Source organism: Rissa tridactyla, chromosome 1 (assembly GCF_028500815.1).
Source record: "Rissa tridactyla isolate bRisTri1 chromosome 1, bRisTri1.patW.cur.20221130, whole genome shotgun sequence".
In the NCBI taxonomy this organism is placed as follows: Eukaryota; Metazoa; Chordata; class Aves; order Charadriiformes; family Laridae; genus Rissa; species Rissa tridactyla.
The window spans coordinates 25,545,162-25,565,131 of NC_071466.1; the positions used below are offsets into that span (position 1 = coordinate 25,545,162).

The following is a 19,970-nucleotide window of genomic DNA, read 5'->3' on the forward strand; positions in this document are numbered from 1 at the left end:
GTCACCCAGGGAAATGGTGGAGTCTCAATCGCTGGAAATACTCAAAAGCTGTCTGGACGTGGTCCTGGGCAGCCATCTCTAGGTGGCCCTGCTTGAGCAGGTGGGCTGGACCAGTTGGCCTCCAGAGATCCCTTCCCACTTTAATCCCTCCGTGAGTCTCTGAAAGGTACCTAATCCTCAAAACTATTGTTAAAACAGCAACTTAGTATGGAAATTATTTTTACAGTGGTGCTGTTGATCTGTTGTCAGTGTTGTCTTAGAGTCTGTGTGAAAATAATACTTTTTTAAAAAGACGTTAACTTGCGGTGGTTCTGAAAAGGAAATGTTAATATGCAATAGGCTATCTTAAGTCTAGGTAAGATAATGAATCACTTTGGCAAAAGTTTCATTTTTGACATAGTACCAGTGCACACAGAGTTTTCCTAAGAGGAGATGAGTTACTTTGATTAATCCTGATGCTCGAAGAAAGAGTAAAGACTTCTGAACAAGCCTATTCCCCTCCTGTAACTTAATTGCTTCAATGTTCAGGAATTAACACAGTATTCTGAAAAACTTTATTTCTCAATTTTCCCATGAAATTAAAGAGCCTGTATTTTGTTACTGGTGGAGGGTTTGACAGTGGAAGAACTCTAAGCTGAAGCCTCAGGTTAAATCCTTGGACAGGGGTGAATGTGTGACAGTTTTGTTCTGCGGTGGCTTTCTTTTGAGATGTGAACAGAATCAACTTTTTAATTCCTTTAAAGGGAGAGGGGCAGGTTGTATGCCAGTCAGCCTAGTTGAATTTTAACTAGTGCTTAAAGAACCTCAATAAATCATAGCAATAGGCAGGCAAAGAAAAGGACTTTATATGGAACTGAGGGACATTGGCGTGGCACTTGGTTGTGATGAAGTTGTCTTTCTATGTTAACTTCCGTATGGTGAAAGTCATAATGTACTGAAAAAAAGCTGAAGCTCTCATATGTGTGTGCTTGCCTTGCCTGGCGGGCTTAGTAGGAATGAATAGTTTGTTTTCTTTTCTTGTTAATGGTTGCTCTTACCTTTCTGGAGCTTTCATCTTTTGGGCTTGAGGTTCTTCTGATCTCATTCTTCTTGAAATTGAATTTGTATGAAAAATAGTTCAACACCATTAGAAAAGATTGAGAAGTGTAATTTAAAATCAAAACTGCCTTCCAGAAAACACAAGTAAATAGTACTTGGTTTTTCTTTTCTCTTTTTCTTTCGAGACATTTTCAGCCTGACTTGGTAAAAATCAGATACAGGAATAGCCTTCATTAAGACTAAATGCTTTTGGGTGTGTTAAAAATACTAATTTTGAAAATCACTTACTGATTACATGCAGGACTTCTATGAATAATGTTAAGGTATGAAGGTTGTGGATGTGTAATGAAAGTGAGCAAAATGAAAAATTCATGGAAGTGAGTGGTGAAGTGGAGGTTTTTAACCTCATTCAAGGTACAGCTGACAAGCAGTTGTTGTAGCAAGAGCTGCCCAAGATCAGTGAGGGAAGCTTTGGTTTTTCAGAATCCTGGTTCACGTAAACTATGTTTGCACCTTGAGCAAGACTTGACGTAGTAAAAGCACAGCTGATGTTCATAGGCTTTGTTTGCCCTGTGTTTTCAGAATCCTGAACAATGCGTTCTGTTGCAATCTGTCTTGCGTGCACTGTGTTTTTAGTGATCATACCAGCACTGATTTTCATCATTGCAGTCACCCATTCATGTTGTGAGTCTGTTGATTGAATGTTTGACTCCTGTACTTGAAGAGGTACAATATTGATGGCATGAAAGTGCTTGATTCCAAGTTTAAGCCATATGTTTAACCATCTTTGATACTAACCCAGATCTCAGTATCATGTTTATCACCATTTCAACAGACCATAATAATTGATCTCAAAATCTAAGTGTTATAAATAGACATTAACACTATTTTTAGTGGACAGATTTTGTGCAAATCTGAAAGGTTCCCCTTAGGAAACTTCTTCCTAAACCACTTCCTCTTATAAGGATCAGTGTGGATGTATCAAATGCCTGGAAAAGATGTGTAATAGGTATGGCCTTCAAATATTTGTGAAAAACTATGTAACTACTTTCCATTGCTTAGTCAGGAAGGGAATATGACATATGAATAATTGAGGTACTATAATCCAGAAATTATTTATTTTTATATATTCTTATTTTGATGATGGTGGACAGTAGGGTAAGCATCCTGAACTTGGGCAAGATTGTTAACTTAGTGTGGGTCTCCTAAAGTGTTACCTTGTTTTCTAGAAATAAATAAACTGCTTCACTAGAGGCATCCCTTTTGTATAAAGAATTAATTGTTGCGCACTAAACTTTTAGTGAGAGTTATGTTGTGTCAGTTCAGTATTTAGGAACATGACACGTGGCATCAAAATAACGAAAGAGCATATAGCAAAGAGCTTTCTTCATTTAGGTCTTGAAAAAGCTGAAGGTTTACATGATATTTACATGTGTATATATATTACACATATAGTTCTAGGACATCTGCATCATGCATCTGCATGTTCTGCTTCATATAGTACTACGTACTTGTACTGAGTGAAGAGTTGTATCAGAGAAGCCTGAATGATTGTAGAAAGTTTGCTGTAGCAACGGAGCACAGATAATGGAAATAATACATGGGGGAATAAAGCATTGAGGGATTGAGCATGTTGTTGAGAGGGAAATGTTTGTAGATAAGTCCTGAAGTACCTAAATTTTACCAAAACTTTCTTCAAGTTACTTTTCAAATAGTGCAGGCTGGTTTTTTACACATTACCTTCCACATAAAAGCTACTTTACACTATCTATTTGTTCTTTTAGACACAAGCATTAAAAGCTGCAGCTTCTGGTGAAGTCAGTGGTAGTATGAAAACCACAAACATTGAGAAACTTGAATTGCAGTAGGTTTACAGTTCTACCATATTGAATAACACTCCAGCTTCTGTTGGTTCTCCTCTGTTTTTGTTTTTTTTTTTTTTAAACAAATTTACTCCAGAATATTGATCTTTCTGGTCAAGAATTAGATGAAATGGTATTGAAATATAATAGCTTCTTGCTCTCTGTCCCCAACATTGAGATTGGCCATGGAAAAATGTGAGCATAAAGAGCAACTCCAGTGACCAGTTTTGAGTCTTAGTCTGTGTCTAGACTACTGAATTAAACATTTCTGGAAACTTTCCTTGATGCTTAGGGCCAGCTGGCACAAAACAGCCTGTTTGTGATGGTGTATGCTCACCCAGTATAGCAGAGGCTGCATGTAAACTGGCTATTTGAAGGGATCTCAAAACTTTTCACTGCTGAATAGTGCCTGAAAATTGGCTGGGAGACTCCTGGTTGATGTAGGCCAAAAGCATGCCAGGGAATATTTTAACAAATTACTGTTTGTGTCTCTCAGTGATGGAGAAATACTTCCTGACCTTGCCTTGCTTTTCTTTTCACATTTTATCTTCCTGTTGGGAGGCTTTGGTCAAACTCAAAGCAGGAGTAAGAAGAGACACTCTTAAACTTCTCTATCAAAGCAGTGATAGCTCTTAGAGCAGCACTGCCTCACTTAGTCCAGTTTATTGCCAGCCCGTATCTCTAGAAGAATGTAGGAGAAGCAGGTGGAGCCTAGGAGGAATGTTGAGAGGGTTTCAGATGTCCTGCTGGCTTACAAGAATTGCATGGTTTTGCTGAAAGATCTCAAAAGGTTCTTCTGTGGATTTTGGTTTTTTTTTTTTTTTAATTCTGTACTAATTTGCGTATTTTTCATTGCAAAAGTTTCGTGTTGTGATGATGTGTAATAAAGGGAGGAGTTGTTTCAGGAGTACATTGTGAAAGAATGTTTAAAGGAGATAAGTAATTGGCTTATCTGACATTTTGACAACGTACAGGAAGAGAACAGTAGGTTTGGTAGACCCTCCTAAGTTATAGAATAAATTCATGAAGATAGTGTTTTATTTTAGTATGCAGTCTTTTTTGGTTTGCATTACTCAAATGCAAAGTGCTTTATTTTACTAAATGTTTTTGTCAACTACAAACCACTGTCTGCTTAGAGTATTTACTAAACAGGGAATGAGCACAGGTTTCCTAGTCTGTTCTTAAAACTTTCTAAATGTCATCCCCAATGACATCACTTCATGTTTTACAGCTTTATTTTAAGTGTACACTTTTGTCTTTTATTTTTGCAGAGGATGACAAATAGCAGCAGCTCCCCTAGCCTTCTCAATGACAGTGCCAAGCAGTACGCAGGCCATGGTAAGTACTTTTAAAGTAATATGTATAAAAACGTGTTTGGAAATTTAAGAGATTTACTTTGGTAAAACTGAGACTGAAGGGAGTTTTTTTTCCTCCTCTGATTTGATTTGAGATGCAGTAGAACTGTATTTTTTTAACAGTAGTGTGATTACTTATAACCCAAAGCTGAAGTCATACATTTTCAGCCTTCTCTTTGCTCCAGTGGTGGGGAAAATAAAAATAAAAATCATTATTGTCAAGTGAAGTGCTAGTTTGGGTATCCACTGTAAAGCACTGAGAGCTTAAATTTATGTTGTTTCATGGCAGTATACCTTTTTATTGTGCTTTTCAAGTAAGTTATTGTGTGGAACGAATGTACAGGTTTTTATTCTTAAATTTAGGCTGTATGGTTTTTGTGAAATGTATCGTATAACTCATGATTTTAATAGATACTAAGTTTTGTCCTATAAGCAGTACTTTACATCTTATATTTTTTTTCCCTGATGTTGGGAACATGGTTTTCAACCAAACAAAATGTCTCCATAGTGCAGACCACCGTACTTGTTAAATTACTGTGGTGGGTATATTGAACTTCTGTAATGCACTTTGCAGAATCGCTTTCCAAATTATAACAGGCATTGCAGATTATTTCAGCTATAGCTGTCAAACTAACTTCTTTAAAGAAGAGGATACTATTCCCTTATGGCAAGGACATACATTTAAAACATATTTCTGCTCTAAAAATTGCTGTGTAAATGCTGTTCTAGAAATCCATTTGCATGTCTGACCCTGCAGCTAGTCTACTTAGTAAGTAGGGTTATAATTTTTTAAGCATGGTGGTAACTACTATGAAATTAACTTGCTTGAAAGCTGAAATTTATTGGGTTTATTTTTTTCCTCCTTCTGGTTCATTTCCAGTAGGTTTTGTGATTGATTGTACTTCTTTTGTCCCACTGAACAATTATCTATTCAAGGCAGTGAAGGTCTCCAGTTTTAAATGCAGTCAGAGTTTGTCTGTGACAGGCCAAATGGTGATGGTGATGCATGCGAAGGAGAGAAATCAGACTGACTTTTGGAAACCAGTTTAAATTCTGTTGTGTTTCAGGTTCTTTTCTTCCCCCCCTTCCTAAGCTGTGCTTCACTTGTAGAATTACCCCTTTAAGGAGTACTGATTAATGTTGAAGAAAGTGTTTCATCAAAACACCAGTGTTTACAGCTAGCAGATATCTGCTAATTTGACGTCTGTGCCCATGGACTTCGGAGTTTTAAGTTGGATCTGTGATTGTTACTCAGTTTTTGGTGCTTCAACTCTGGAAGGGATGCATAGGGATGAAGAAAAAGCAATAAAAAGCAACTAATAGAATGTAGACTTTTGCTGCCTTTAGTTCTGATGTAAGTTTATGCAGAACAGTGACAGGACAAATAAGATCCACATAATTATTTGTAATACTGTGTTAACAGAAGGTTACTAATTTCAGGTAACAGGAGAGAAAGACTTTGAACTGTTAGATGGATATTAAATAACGTCAACAGCAATTAAACTTACTAACTTCTGCTAATGAGCTCCATTTCAGTTGAGCAGTTGCACAGAATCTAATAAATGCTGCGTTTTTTAGCAGTGTGGTTGCTAAGCTTAGTTTTGTCAACAGGATTTTTTTCATACAGAATTAAGTTAAAAAATCTGAATTTTCTTTTTAATATTAGAGGTATATAACATGTTGGTTTACATGCTTTTTACAGATCCACTAACTTCACCAAATTCATCCTTGTTTAATGACTTTGCTGCCCTCAGCGTGTCTCAAAGGAGGAAGGTAGGCAACCACTAAATTTAAAGTAGCATATTTGTATATGAGTTGACAGGGAAGATGATCTGGAATAACTTGAAATGCTAGGTGAAATAAGGATGATTCTTCTGATGTTACTAGATTTATTTGACTATGTCACTGCTGATATAAATAAGATTTTACTACTTAATTTTTGCTACACCAGATCAGACTGTTGCTGCTATTAAGAAATATTCCAAGCACTTGTAAACTGAAGTTTATAAGAATGCTTTGAGTATGAAAATTAGGATATAGCCCATTTAATTTGAAAACAAATTATTTTTATTGTACTGAGGCACAAGGCAAGCCACCTGCAAGCCTTCATGGCGATAAGTTCTGAATACATTAAGAATCATTCCCCCATTTATTTATACATAGTGTGAAAATAATTCTTACAATTTGGAATGCACTTAGTTTGAAAGACACTATTATTGGGAAGCTAGAGTTTGGGATTTTTTTCTCTTCTAATCTGTACTGAGAAATCTTTCTTTTGCTGAGGGCTAGACAGCTTCCTTAAACACCTTTGACCTGCGCCAACAGAGGTTGTGGTATTTTCCAATTAAACACTTACAGATGCGGTGGCTGGAATAAGAGACAAAAGTTTGGTTACACCAGAGTTCCTTCTCATTTTTGTGAACTGCGGCTTATCAAAAAAGACATTATCTTTTCCCAGCCAGTTACCAAATTTTACTTTCGCTGATGTCTTTCATGTTTTACTACTTTTCTTATTAGCCCCATATCCTGAACTTTCCTGTAGTGGATAATGCATTGTCTTGAAAGCACGCTACATCAGCATGCTTGTGACTTTTCATAGAGCTTTGTTTGTGGGTTGGCAATTGGGAGCTCTGTATCATTCCTGCAGGTGAAGATTGAGCTTAAAGATAATTACTATAGTTGCCCCATCAGACTAATGTTCCTTGAAATGAAATGCTGTTGTAGAATGTTAACTTCCAAATATTATGATGTATCCAAACTACACGGAATCTCTGAATTGCCCTTTTCCTTAATGCCAGAATAGTCCACTGGAAAGTTGGATGTAAACAATTAGAAATGTGTTGTTTATCCACTTACTGAGGATAGTAAGAGTTAAAATGAGCATGCATTCCTTTTTGACATACACACGCACATACATACATATGTATATGTGAGTGTGCTTATGTATATAAACCACACGCACCAAAGAAAATGAATTATCATACAGAAGTATTTCCAGAGTGACCACTGCCTCTAATACTAAAAATTACTTCAAAGTTAATGAAACAGTGCAAATGGGAAACAAACCAATTCATGTTTGAGTGTAAAGCTCAAACAACTCAAAGCTCAAATACTAATGTAGAGTCTTTTCTGACTTGGTCCCTTTTTTCCCCACAAAAAAATCAGCAAATTAAGCTACTCGCGGCTAAAATAATATCAAGAGAAAGATTTGTCTGTGAAACTGACTTGGATTGTTTCCAATTAATATTTCAGACATAACTGGCATTAATTGAAAGAGGTTTGTGTTTTCCTTTGCATATTAATAATTTAACATTTATTATGACTGTTATTCTGTAATGTATGTTTGTATAAAAGGCTGTTAAATAATACTAGTAATGGGGAAGTTTTCATCTAATATTACTTGAGCTGTCTAAAATCTAGGCATCAAGGCTCCCTCTATAGTCAGTAGAGAGAGATGAGCAGCTTAAAGGAACATTCAGCTCACATCAAGAGAAGTATTTGGGAAAAGACTAGATATCAGTGACTGTTTTAAGTGAACAAAAATTGATGGCTAAAGTTATGAGAAATTAGTCATGCTTGTGTGACTGACTGACTTTTGGTACCAGACAATACATTGCAAATAGTCCTGGATGTAGTATCTTCATATTTTTAGTATTTTTTGAGTACAGTATTCAAGTGATCACAATTAAGTGATTTCCTCAAAAGCACTAAATGCTTGAGTGCCAGGTATTTAAAAACTTGTGTGATTTCCTCCCACCCCTGTAACTGGGGTTTATTTAGAGCTTGAGCAATGTGATTTATCAGGCCAGCGCTTGACGCCTGCTGTAACAGAAGATAGATAGCCTTCTAGAAGTGCGTGCTTCTGTTCATTGACTCTCAAGGGAGCCTTGGTGACTAGCTCAAATGTAGGTGTTTACAACATCTACTATTTGAAAAAAAATTTTCAGTTTTCTTGCTAAGAGCCCAGAGCTAAGTTTTTTTTTTGTTCTGAACTAGCTGGCAAAACCAGCATTTCCTTCGTTTATCACTGACTTGGAGGACAGATATAATACAGTCTTGGTAAGTGAATAAAGAGCAATTGCTTTCCTTTACAAATTAAAATTGTGATATTTTAAATATTTAGAACTATTTAATTATTTGCAACTATGTAAAAACTGCATGTTTGTATTGTGTAAAACTCTGAATAGTTTCTGTAAAAGCACTAATACCTAGCTGTGTCAAGCAAGAAAGTTAAGTTTATTAATCTTTATTGTCTCTGGATATTGCTGATGATGTTATCCTGGCAGCCCTTTAACAATGGGTAAGCCACATGGATGTAAATATTTGATATCAATAAAATATTAAAAACAAGGCTTGATGATTGTAATTCTGAATATACTTGCTTCTTAATTAGACAACATTTTGAAACTAGTTAGTGTGACTGGGCTATATAAGTTGCTTATGATTATTTTGATTTTTAAAGACATTCTACTTTTTGTTTAAAAAGTAAACGTAGTCCTTGAATTTTTATGAACATTCTCGAGGTTATTTTTTCTGTTTAGAACTTATTAAACTGCATTTCAATTTTAGATTTCAGGAAAGCTAAGATTACTATTTAAAGACATTTTTATAGGATACTTAAAATGAAATCAAAGGAGCTAAGTATTTCTGTAGATGGAGCCTTGGTGGAGGTTCTGTCAACTGTAAAACCTTCTGGATTTACTGTCCGGTTGTTGTAACTCCACATGCAGTAAGACAAGCAACCTTAAAGTGAATTTCCTATAAGAGATTTTCAGGTAAGTATTAATCTACAATGCACAAATAGGATTTGTGAAGCATGGAACAAAAGCTAGAGCTAGTAATAGACTAACCCTCTTTCCTGAGAATAATGATGTCACACTTATTTCGTTTTTTCTTCAAATACATGTTATGCTTGTTAAAAATAGGGTGGCATTCTGAACTTGAACTTCTTGGGTGTTTTCCCTAAATTGGCTTTCGCCATTACCTAGAAAAATGTACCTCTCTAAACCCTGAAATAATCTGGCTGGAAAACTCCTTGCATTCATTTTGGTGGTTCTGGTAAACAGTTCATAAAAATGTGTGCAACATAACTAATCAGAATCTGTTGCCAAGGGAATGACAGTTTAATGCACTAAAAAGAAAATATATGATGAAACTTTTGTTTAAATTTGTTCTGAGACTGTTGCCACCAATCCAGGCTAAAGGGTCCCCCTACTTGTCACTGGTCAGCCTTACAGGGTAGTGGAAAGCATTGCTTTTACATTTTACTTTGTTTTTTCATACCTTCAATCCTCATGAAAACTGAACTCTTCTGAAAAGTTCCTAACGCTGGTTTATTTCCATTTCATTTTTCAATTGTTCAGTCATACCTAGAGGAGGGCCATTAAGGTGAGAACCACTGTTAATCCACAGGCTGCAAGGAGTGAACCAACTGCTGTAATGAATGACTTTCAATACAATTTTAATGCTGTTTCATGTGTATCTTGAAGAATTCTTTTTTTTTACAACACCTTCCATTGGGTTTAGGTGAGTAAAAGCCAGGACCAAAAGACGCTAAACTAGACTAGAACGGAATGTTTAGTACTCTCTATGGAGTTCTACAGCAAGTGAGACTGGGCAGCAAACTTCTTTACTGCTGACCAACGTACAGAATTAATAAACGTGCAGAGAAAATGATATTGAAACAAAAGACTGCCTGTAAGCCTAGTCATCACAAATGCAAGCTTTTTAATGAGGACAAGGAGAGTTTCCCCTCTCATGTTAAAAGAAAACAATAATGCTAACTTCAGGTCCTGTGGAAACCAAATTCTTAAGACCTAAACTATTGCTAGGTTATTTTTGAGTGTCCTGTCCTCCATCTAGTTTTTTTACCTGTTAGGAAGCTGTATTCGTCTCCAGCTTCCCATCTCCAGCTCTGTCTTGACACCTCTGATACCTGATCTTTATATTCCTCAGTGGTGTTCATTGAAAAGCCATGCGTGCAGTATTTGGTCTTGCTGTATTTACCTTTAATAAAAACGTACCGAGACAGTTGTTTCGTGTTTCACAGCCTCCTGAATACCATCTCGGAAGCATGAATCTTGTTCTGAGAAGTTGGGAGGTCATTTCCAAACATCACGTCATGTCACTGTGTTGTAAACTGCAGAATTATGGCTGCACAGACTTTATAACGTACCTGGGCTAAATTGATATTTCAAACCTGAAATTTTCCTTCTGGGATTACACACCCCTGCAGCAATAATAAAATATTACAGTTTATAAGTGATGCAAAAAAAGTTGTTGCAGGAATATAGAAAGACAAACTTTGCTTCCAGAGAAAACCACTAAATGTTTGCAGGTAGTATGATGTTTACCTCGTTCTAAAATGTGTTTTAAGGGTATGATGTCATCTAACCTCTTATATTTTTCTTTGGAATAGTTTGTTATTGGAGTTATTCCTTGGTTGTATGCTCTTTCTGTCTTAGTAATTACTACATAGTATGTTATTTTTCATTTTTAAGTGTGATGTGAGAGAATATATTATTCACATTCATTTGTGTGTATGGATTAGTGATCATTGTGTTATATAAGAAATAAAATTATTAAAACATTTCCTTTTAGAAATATGTAAGATTTTTACATTGATGAGGAGTCATCATATTTTTGTTGCCTCATCCTATTGTGTATTTGAAGGAAAAGAGAGGAATAAGGTGACTGCATAGCGCAGCACTTAGCGTAGAATTGTATTTAAAAGACCTTTGCTAGTTTTGGTTTTGTATCTAAACAGGACAGATATATGTTATGACTTAGACATCTACAATTTCAAATGCTACCCTCACTCCCCACTTTTAAAGCGTAAGTTTTCAGTTAGCCACCTAGACTTTTGTCAGGTGCTGAAGCAGTTAACTACAAATGTAACTTATTTGTACAAGATGCTTTTGCTTATCTTTAACAAGCTGTATTTGGTTCTTCCTATGGCAAGGTGTGTGTAGTCTTTAAGAGTGATTTTGCAGTAAGATAACTGAAAGATATTTTTTTTAAAACTTGTACACACAGTTGTTGAATGTGAATAAATATTTGTAAATATACAAATATTTAAAGCAGTTATTTTTGAGAAATCATGCCATTTTTGAGAAATCATATGCTTAGTAAAGACCAGAATAAAAGTTGCATCAATCTTTAGTCCTCTTCTACCTATATTTTTAGTTCTTAACTTTGCATCATTTTTCCACTATTTTTGCGAATAATATAAAAACTTCTGGCCTATTAGAAAAGAGATCTTTAAACATTCAAAAAACCCCTGTGGTTTGCTCACTGTGTGCTCCTTTAGCAATGGAGTTTTTGAAAATACGTCTTGGGGTGGTGGTACTCTGACAAGTCTTTACTACACAGTTAGAACTATCTGCTCTAGTGATGGTGGGAAAAGCCCGCTTTTCCACCAGCGTATTTCAATTTAGCAGGTGGTATTAGTTTCTTAGTAAAGAACTTTGCCAGTATAACTACATCCATGCTAGGTTTTAGCTGTTGTGGTAATTCATACTTCATCCAACCTAGCTAGGCTGCAAAATTGGTGAGAAAATATTTGACCTAAAGATAAGTCAGTTTTCCTTAGCTCCTTCTGAACTCTTCAAGGTTTTCATGTTTTCAGCATACATACTCATGAAATACACTATTTAGTATGTACACCTGAAAAGTTTTCCTTAGCTTTGAGTTAAAATACATGATGTAATGCTTGATCTTTTGCAGCTTTCACTCTAAAATTTGATTGAACCAAGAATGTGTTGGGGTCTTTTTTTTTTTTTTTTTTTTTTTTTTTTTGCAGTGGTCAAATATGTTGCTGTGGAATAAAATCTATTTCCGTGCTAAATTGCACATTTTGGTTTTCTTTGGTTAGAAGAATCTTTTTTATTTGTCTCTGATACTTTTCAACTAGTACAAGTTTTATCCCCAGCTAAACCCAGGGTTTCATGAACAATTTAAAAAAAAGTGTTCCAGATGGAAGGGGGGCTAGTTTGTAAGTGTGTGTAATCTCGATGTATGACATGATAAACTTTAAAATTATAAACATATGGACATTATAAATGTTAGCATATTCTTCCTTTTTTCATAAAAAAGAAAAAAAAACCCCACCACCCAACAACAAACACCAACCAATCAAACACACACTTAATTGTTTTTAACCCGTTGACCAGGCTCCTATCCCTTTTTTTTGTGGATATTAAAGTAAAAAAAAAAGTTGATTCCTGCCTTCAGAAGTTGAGGTACGGGAAACAAGTATCTTCTGCCTCTCTACTAGTGAGAGGTTGTAATGAAAGAGGAAGAGGAGAGAGTATCTTGGTTAGCAAGAAACGCAAACCACGTGAAGGGGTTTGTAGTTCTATTGGCCGCAAAGCTTAAAAAGTAACGACCAGACAACTTCTCTTTTTCATGTTACCAGCTTGCAAATCTGTTAGGATACTTATGGTGACTATATCTAGTGTTCAGGTGTAACACCTTGTAGAACTTAATACTAAATCCAGTTACACAGTTGTATTCACAATTGAGATGCTTCTTAGCTGATTGTGCCTGTGTAGGGATTATGCCCAGACTGTTGTGGTTTTCCTCAATAATGTATTGAGGTTTGTATCTGTAGCTGGGTGTTTCAAGTACTGTCTTATTCCAGCTAATTGGTTGTGGCTGTTGGGGGAAAATAGCAATGATGACACCAATGTCTTGTAGTTAGCTTTTGGTTTTCAAGACTTAATACAACAAAAGTTGTTTCTTTTTCAGTAGACTAGAACCCTAGCTGAGTGTTTAACCTCCTTTTCTAATGGTCTCTTTGCCACTAACTTCTGCTAAAAAACTGAAGTCTTAGAAAACAAGACAATGTTGAAATTTAAAATTGCATATATTACTTAATTTTGTTATAAGTAGTACAGGGAAAATATGTACCTGATCTTTCCTGTCTGACAGTGTAATATTTATTTTTATCTGTCTGTACATGCAGATATAGTCAACTTACTGTACAACAGATGAGCCCTAGCTAATGCTACTGTGATAGCTTTTAGCTATGGTAATTTAAGGTAACGCTGCTTAATTTAGCCTGTGATGGGAAAGGCTTAAGATCACTTGTATTTGCTTCAGTAGTATATGCACATAGACAGCGTTACTGTAGCTCAGATTTTTCACAGTACTTGAAAACACAGTAGCCTGCTCGTGTGTTTGTACACCAAAGTTAATTGTACGATTTTTGGTACAGAGAATATCTTGTAAATATAAAATTCAAAGCCCACCAGAGTAAGTGCATTTTAAGGAACAGAAATGTAATTTGGGTCACGAATGATCCTGACAAAATCCAGTTGCAGACCTTCAGTGGAAGAAAACTTTGGAATTGTGTGGTTTGATTTGCCAGCTTATCCAGGCTTAAATATGACATGCAAGTTATTAGACAGGAGGGGTCTTTACTGTTTGAATCTACGTAAACCTCTTTGTTGTTTAGATTTATTTCTCTAGGATAGTCTCATAACATCTTACACCAGTGGCGTGTCCAACCCTGAATTGGAAAGAGGAAGTGTGGCGTTGCCCACTGTCTGTGAAACAGGAGGAACCAGGGGCAAAGGTGCTGTTACAGCAAATAGTAAGAAGAAAATAGACTTGCTAAACATGTTCCCAAACTTCTTGTTGCATGCATGGGAAGCAAGTAATTAAGCCAACTTGAGGAATATTTTCTAGTGTGGGATGATTAAGTTACTTATCTGTAGTAGTGTTCTGATGTGAAGATGCTACTTGGGAAGGACCTTCTAGGTTTTAGAGTGGATTTCTTTTGTCGAAGTGTAATGTTTCTCAGACTTTGGGGGGTTTATCTTTCCTATCCTAACACATTCCCTCTAATCATGCCAACCAATAGCTTCCTATCATTAATTGCTGGCAGCAGCTTGGTTCTACAGGGCAAGGGTTATAATTATTAGCTATGGTTGAAAATGCTTACCCTTCTCACCCTGGGGAGCCAAGCTGTTGCTAGCAATTAAAGGTAGTTAGCTGTTCCCTACCTCATGTAAACGTTTGCAGCCAGTAATTGCTGCTGCTTCTCACTTCTTTGCCCAGGAGGAACTGAACTCTTCCAGTAATCCTTTGTAATAATTTGGTTTAGTTGGTTGTTGTTTTTTTTTTTTAGACTTCATTTTAATTATTTTAGTTTAACCTTATTTTTCCATTTAAAAATAATCGTGATAATCAATGCTTATAAATACTTAAAGGGTGGGTGTCAGGAGGATGGGGCCAGGATCTTTTCGGTGGTGCCAGGCAATAGGACAAGAGGTAATGGGCACAAACTTGAGCATAGGAAGTTCCACCTAAACATGAGGAGAAACTTCTTTACCCTGAGGGTGGCAGAGCACTGGCACAGGCTGCCCAGAGAGGTGGTGGAGTCTCCAACTCTGGAGACATTCAAAACCCGCCTGGACGGGTTCCTGTGCAACCTGCTCTGTGTGACCCTGCTCTGGCAGGGGGCTTGGACTAGATGATCTCCAGAGGTCCCTTCCAACCCTGACCATTCTGTGATTCTGTGATGTTTTTGACCTTTCGCAACTCATTTGGAACTTGTAACCATATTTGGAGTTGCAACCTAGTTTGAGAAATACTCACTAAAGTATATAAATGCTTTAGCCACCATCCCCACCCCCCAAAAAAAGACAAGAGAAAAGAAAAAGATTTGGTATGTTGAACTATCTTTTTATCTGTACGGCTGAACAGGTTTTCTGTACCTCGCAGAAAGACTTTAGAGAAGGCAAAAATTCAATTACTTCCATAATCATCCAAGAGAAATTGTCCCTATGCCAAGAAGTTGAGTTTGTTTGTCCAGATTGTCATGTCTCTGTGTTTTAGATAGATGTATTAGTTTAGTTCAGAAATGACCAGTGGTTGATGAGTTCTTGCTTGTTTCAAGATGCACTATTCTGTCTTTCTTGCTTTATCTGCTGCTCTGTGTAGAGGGCAGGGCTCTCTGTGGGCTGCTCTGTGTATCAAAGTTGATATGCTTATTCAAACAGCTCAATCTACTTGATCTTTCTTTTCTATTGACTCTTCTTTTGGCAGATGCTTTTTTCTGTGTTTTCTGGTCTCCTGTAAACTTAAATCGGATTTATGAATCAGATGCCATTTTTTCTCATTGAAAACAAGTGTAATTTAGAACGATTTTCATGCAAATAGACTGAAATTGATTTCCAAATGTTAATATTGTATATTCCATCTTCTGTTGTCTGTCTGAACAATGATATCCTGGCCTAGTAATCCTCTGATGATGTTTTATAGTGATAATGAAAGTGAAATTTTAATTTAGTCTCACCCTTTTTTTAGTTTAATTTTTTCGTACTAGTAGACCCAGAACTACTGGTATATGAACTCATATTGTCTCTATGTTGCTTTATGGCATAGAATGGACCATTCTTTGCCCTCCCCGATCCCCCAGTATGGTCCTTTATAAAGCCTAAAATACAGTTTCATTCTGTTGCCTGATATCTGAATCCCATTGTAACCGAAATAGCCTCCCTCCATGTTGACTCAGTTCCTCTTTTGTTTTGGTTCTCCTTCAAAATATTTATAGGTCACCTTTTATTATGGAGGATTAAAAGTACCCTTTATGAATAGGAATGTGTTTGGACACTGGGTTGTAGTCCAGTAGTCTGAGACTGGGCCTCTGTACTTGGTACAACATGGAGAGAGATGGGGAAGCTGCCAGGGAAACAGTTACTCTTCATTACGTTATTATTTCCAATAGCCAGGCTAAGAAAAACACATACTGCATTCAAACCCTGCCCTAAAGTCCAACATTATTTGAATGTCTGGCTTCTCAGACCTTACAGCTTTGCAGTTTATGATATTAGTAGTACTTCTGAATTACTAAGATGGGAAGTTGCCCAATAGTTAAGTGATTCTCTCAATAAACAACCAGTATTTAGATTTGTCATGATGAAGTTTGCATTTGAACTATAGGAGGGCTTTGCTACCCATCACAGAATTTACCAAATTTCTGATTAGTATGGCAAAATTCAGTCTTATTTATTGTTGTTAAAGTTGGTTAACTTGATCTTCATGAACTTTATTGCCTTTGTAGTTCATAGTCAATGTTGGTATCCTTGGGGGCTTTTTGTTGTTTTGTTTTGGATTTTTTTTTTTGGGGTGTGTGTGTGTGTGTCAAATGAGGTACTGGTGGCTTTACTCAGTTTTAATTCTTTCCAAAACCTTCAGCCTAAAAGTTTTAAAGGGAAGTAGAGGAGGGAATCTGTTTGGGTTTTGTTTTTGCAGACATTTTATGGTAGATTTGTCCTGTGTCTTACAAATTGTGTGCGTGTGTGTGTGGAATCTTCTCCAATTAGATCCTCACCTTGTTTCTTGAGGAACAGTATTTAAAATGCATATCAAGGTACACATTGCTAAGATTTCTAAGGTGCCAGATGAAGTAAATATATGAATAAAGGTAAGTTAAGCTTTGATTACTTAAGAAGTGGTCTATATCCAGATGATGATAGTTGCATTTTCACATCAAAAAAACCCAACAACAACACAACAAAAGAAAAATAGACCAACCCCTCAAAATTGGTCCAGTTATTGATATAATCAGTATAAAAGGACCTGGTCTAAATATGCATAGACGCTGAAATATTTCTTTTGGTGGTATTTACTGTCTATGTAAGTACACACAGGTGTGAGAGCATAGAGAAATCTGGAGAACTTCTGTACTTTACCTGTTTGAAAGTCTTTAACAGTTGTGTTTTTTTTTTTTACAGTGTGCTTTTTTGACTTAATGTTCATATCGTGCTTTATAAATAGTTTCATTAGCAGAGATCATTGCTGATGTAATAGAAATGTCACTCTTACTGAGGTGCAAGTACCTCCTGCATGTTCACTTCCTCAAGTGTGTTTTGTTTTCTCAAGTTTAAGTCAGTTTCCAATGCATTTATGGTGGTAGTTCTTGTCTGTTTTCACCTAAGACAGTAGCTGAAGTTAGTCTTTTGAATATTAATTTGAGCAGAAATGTTTTTCTCACTTAGTTCTGCTGCAATTGGCTACTCAGTTCTACGTGATTTTTAAAAGCAAGTCTTCAGGAGATGAGTCTTGGCAAATTTGAATTTAAAAAGAAGCATACAAAAGCCAATGGTAATTTCTCGTTAATCCAAGGGAACTGTTCATTATTATGAAGTGGTTGAAGGTATCTATTTAAGAAATATGGCTTTTTTTTTAAAAAAAAAAAACAATCATTTTTACAGAATTCCCCAACTTATATTTCAGTGGCTGACTTGTGATGGACATTTTTGCTTACAAATAATTAGTAGTCCCTGGAGTTTGTTTTCTTTTTTTAAAAGTATTGTTTATTATAACCAAATAGTCAGGATTGAAAGGAAACAGTCTCAGATAAATTTTACTTGCAAATTGTTTCCTATTCCACCAATCCAGAAATTATATTGCAATGTAATACCTATTTTAGTGTAGCTTTAGATGAGGGTTGTTAGGAGTGGCCTGGTTTCTCTCCTTCTTTTTCGTAGCCCAGGAAGTATCGACTGGGGATGCTGGATGAGAGGATAGTTCCGGTGGGATCAAAAGCAAGAAAATCAAAGAACCCTATCGGCTGTCTGGCTGACAGGTGTAAAACAGGAGTACCCATCAATATGGTTTGGTGGAACAGAGTCACAGAAAACAATTTACAGGTAAAATTATTTTTTACTAGTCACTTTTTCAGTATTTTGGATGCTTTATTTTAAATTTTGGAAAATGTTAGAAGCAGTTACTCCAAATATGGGTTGAGATCAGGTCAAATATTTCACAAAGTAAGCATAGTGGCCCTCCAGAAGGTTGGTTCAGAGATGTTTTATTCTCTTCACCCACCACTATGTTATGTACTTTGCTTGGTTATGTTGTAATCTGTGGAGGAGGAGCAAAAGTAATCATTAAATGTGTTCTAAAAGCAAACAAACACAACCTTTTATTTTAATTTTCATGTGAGGAAGGTTTCTACTGGTAAAATTAGTCATCTTTGTTAAAATGATTGACAATTAATGCAAATTCCCTTAGTACAAAATTTGAGGATGTAACCACCATGATCAGAAAGTGTAAATCCTTAATTTTTATGTTGGGATAATTTATATTTCTCAACTTGTTTGTTAAATTTTATTGTTACTTTACTTTATTCCTGAATTTTCTTCAGCTCCTTAACAGACGAGAAGTACAGCTGGATTTGAGCATCTCTGTACAGAAGTAGCAGGTTATCTTTGGGATGATAATGAAGGATGATTCTAGTCTGGAAGGAACCTGCTTGGTGTCCCTTAAGATGGGGTTTAGATGGAAATTTTTATAATGGTCCTAACTGCAACACTGCTGCTATTACTGTTTTGTGCTTGTGTGGTGCTTTTGATTCTTCACAGATCATTACTTTAGTCTTTCTTTGAGGGTTATGATCTTTTTGATGTCTTCTGAGTGAGTGAAACGGGTAAATTGACAATAGACTTATAACTAGAATTTGTGGCACCTTAAGAGTTTCTTTCCGTTCATTAAATTTCTGCCATGTAAGGGCCAACATGAAGCTCATACCAGAGCCTTTCCATACCAATACTAGTGCTGCATTACTTGATGTTTGACATCTTTGCGTGACTGAAATTGGGAGTCACGGGCAGCGTGATGCAGGCAACCGATACTACGTTGCATAGGGGAGTTTGTGCTTAAGTCTGTCTTGGCCCTTTTGCTGCAGGGGAAGGAGCAAAGCCACCGGGGTGGTAAAGATGAAGCATAAAGGAAGCATAGGTAGAAGGACCACGCGAGGTGGCAGAGGAGTGGTTGGAACCAGCGAAGCAGTACTTTTCTCAGGGGAGAGAAGACTGATACATTGAATTGATCATGTGTATCTAATGGGAGTGCAAACCTTAATTAGTAGGCAGTTGTTTTGAGAAGAGAGAAACAGAAAATTGGTCTTCAAATTTCATGTGGTTGTTAAAGGGCAGGAAAAGCCCCACTTATGTCATCCATTGTCTTCTCTGTGTTGCAGCAAGGTTTGTCATTGATCTAATCCACTTAGCGTAGAGCAGAAAAACTTAACGCTTTTGGAGGCTGGAGTGCTAGTAGTCTGAGAGTGGAGCGTCTGGCCAGGAGCAATTGTCTTTTCAGTACCTGTGCCCTCCAAAGTTGTGTTGAAAGTGTGGCAATGAAAGCTCAAGGTCCCCTCAAGGTTAGTGGCAAGAGCTTGGGATTGACTGCAGAGCACATGGCTATTGAAAGGTGCAATTCCAAGCTCCTTTATTGTGCCAGAATCCCAGCTACATAATTGACTTAAACTGTGTACAGCATAAGATTTTTGTATTATATGATGCAATTACATAGCTTCCCATGGAGACATGGAACTTTAGAAAAGCACATATATGCATATCTGTTGGAAATAGGAACAGAAGGATGTTCCAGCCATGGGAAATAGGAGAAGAAGGGGGAGGGATTGCAGAAGACAGTGGAGTCTGGCAAGAGTGAATGGGGAAAGGTGTAAAAACAAGCTGCAGAGGAGATTATGGGGATATATGAAGTTCTACATAGATGAGAAGCTGAATTTTATCTTGATGTTTTCATTTTCATCATTGTAAATCTTTGTATTCTAACGTGAACGTCTTCTAAACTAGAGCTAAAACAAAGCTCAAACTGCTAAAAATTGGAAATTTTAATTATAAAAGCACAAAAAATGGCTGGAGAAGTTTGGTACATGAAACTACTCAAAACCGGGTAG

At 36.4% G+C, this 19,970-nt stretch overlaps 1 protein-coding gene across 10 annotated transcripts in view; it reads left to right on the forward strand.

The window, feature by feature from the left end:
- The window catches only part of PAN3 (poly(A) specific ribonuclease subunit PAN3), an 85,623-nt gene that overhangs the window by 19,865 nt on the left and 45,788 nt on the right, over positions 1–19,970 (forward strand). For 9 of the 10 annotated variants that reach the window (XM_054219334.1, XM_054219325.1, XM_054219343.1 and 6 more), the window contains 4 exons: positions 4,172–4,238; positions 5,958–6,028; positions 8,252–8,314; positions 17,755–17,916. In XM_054219334.1, the coding sequence (XP_054075309.1) occupies positions 4,172–4,238; positions 5,958–6,028; positions 8,252–8,314; positions 17,755–17,916 (363 nt within the window). The remainder of the gene's footprint in view (positions 1–4,171; positions 4,239–5,957; positions 6,029–8,251; positions 8,315–17,754; positions 17,917–19,970) is intronic. The other variant, XM_054219292.1, reaches the window with a different exon arrangement.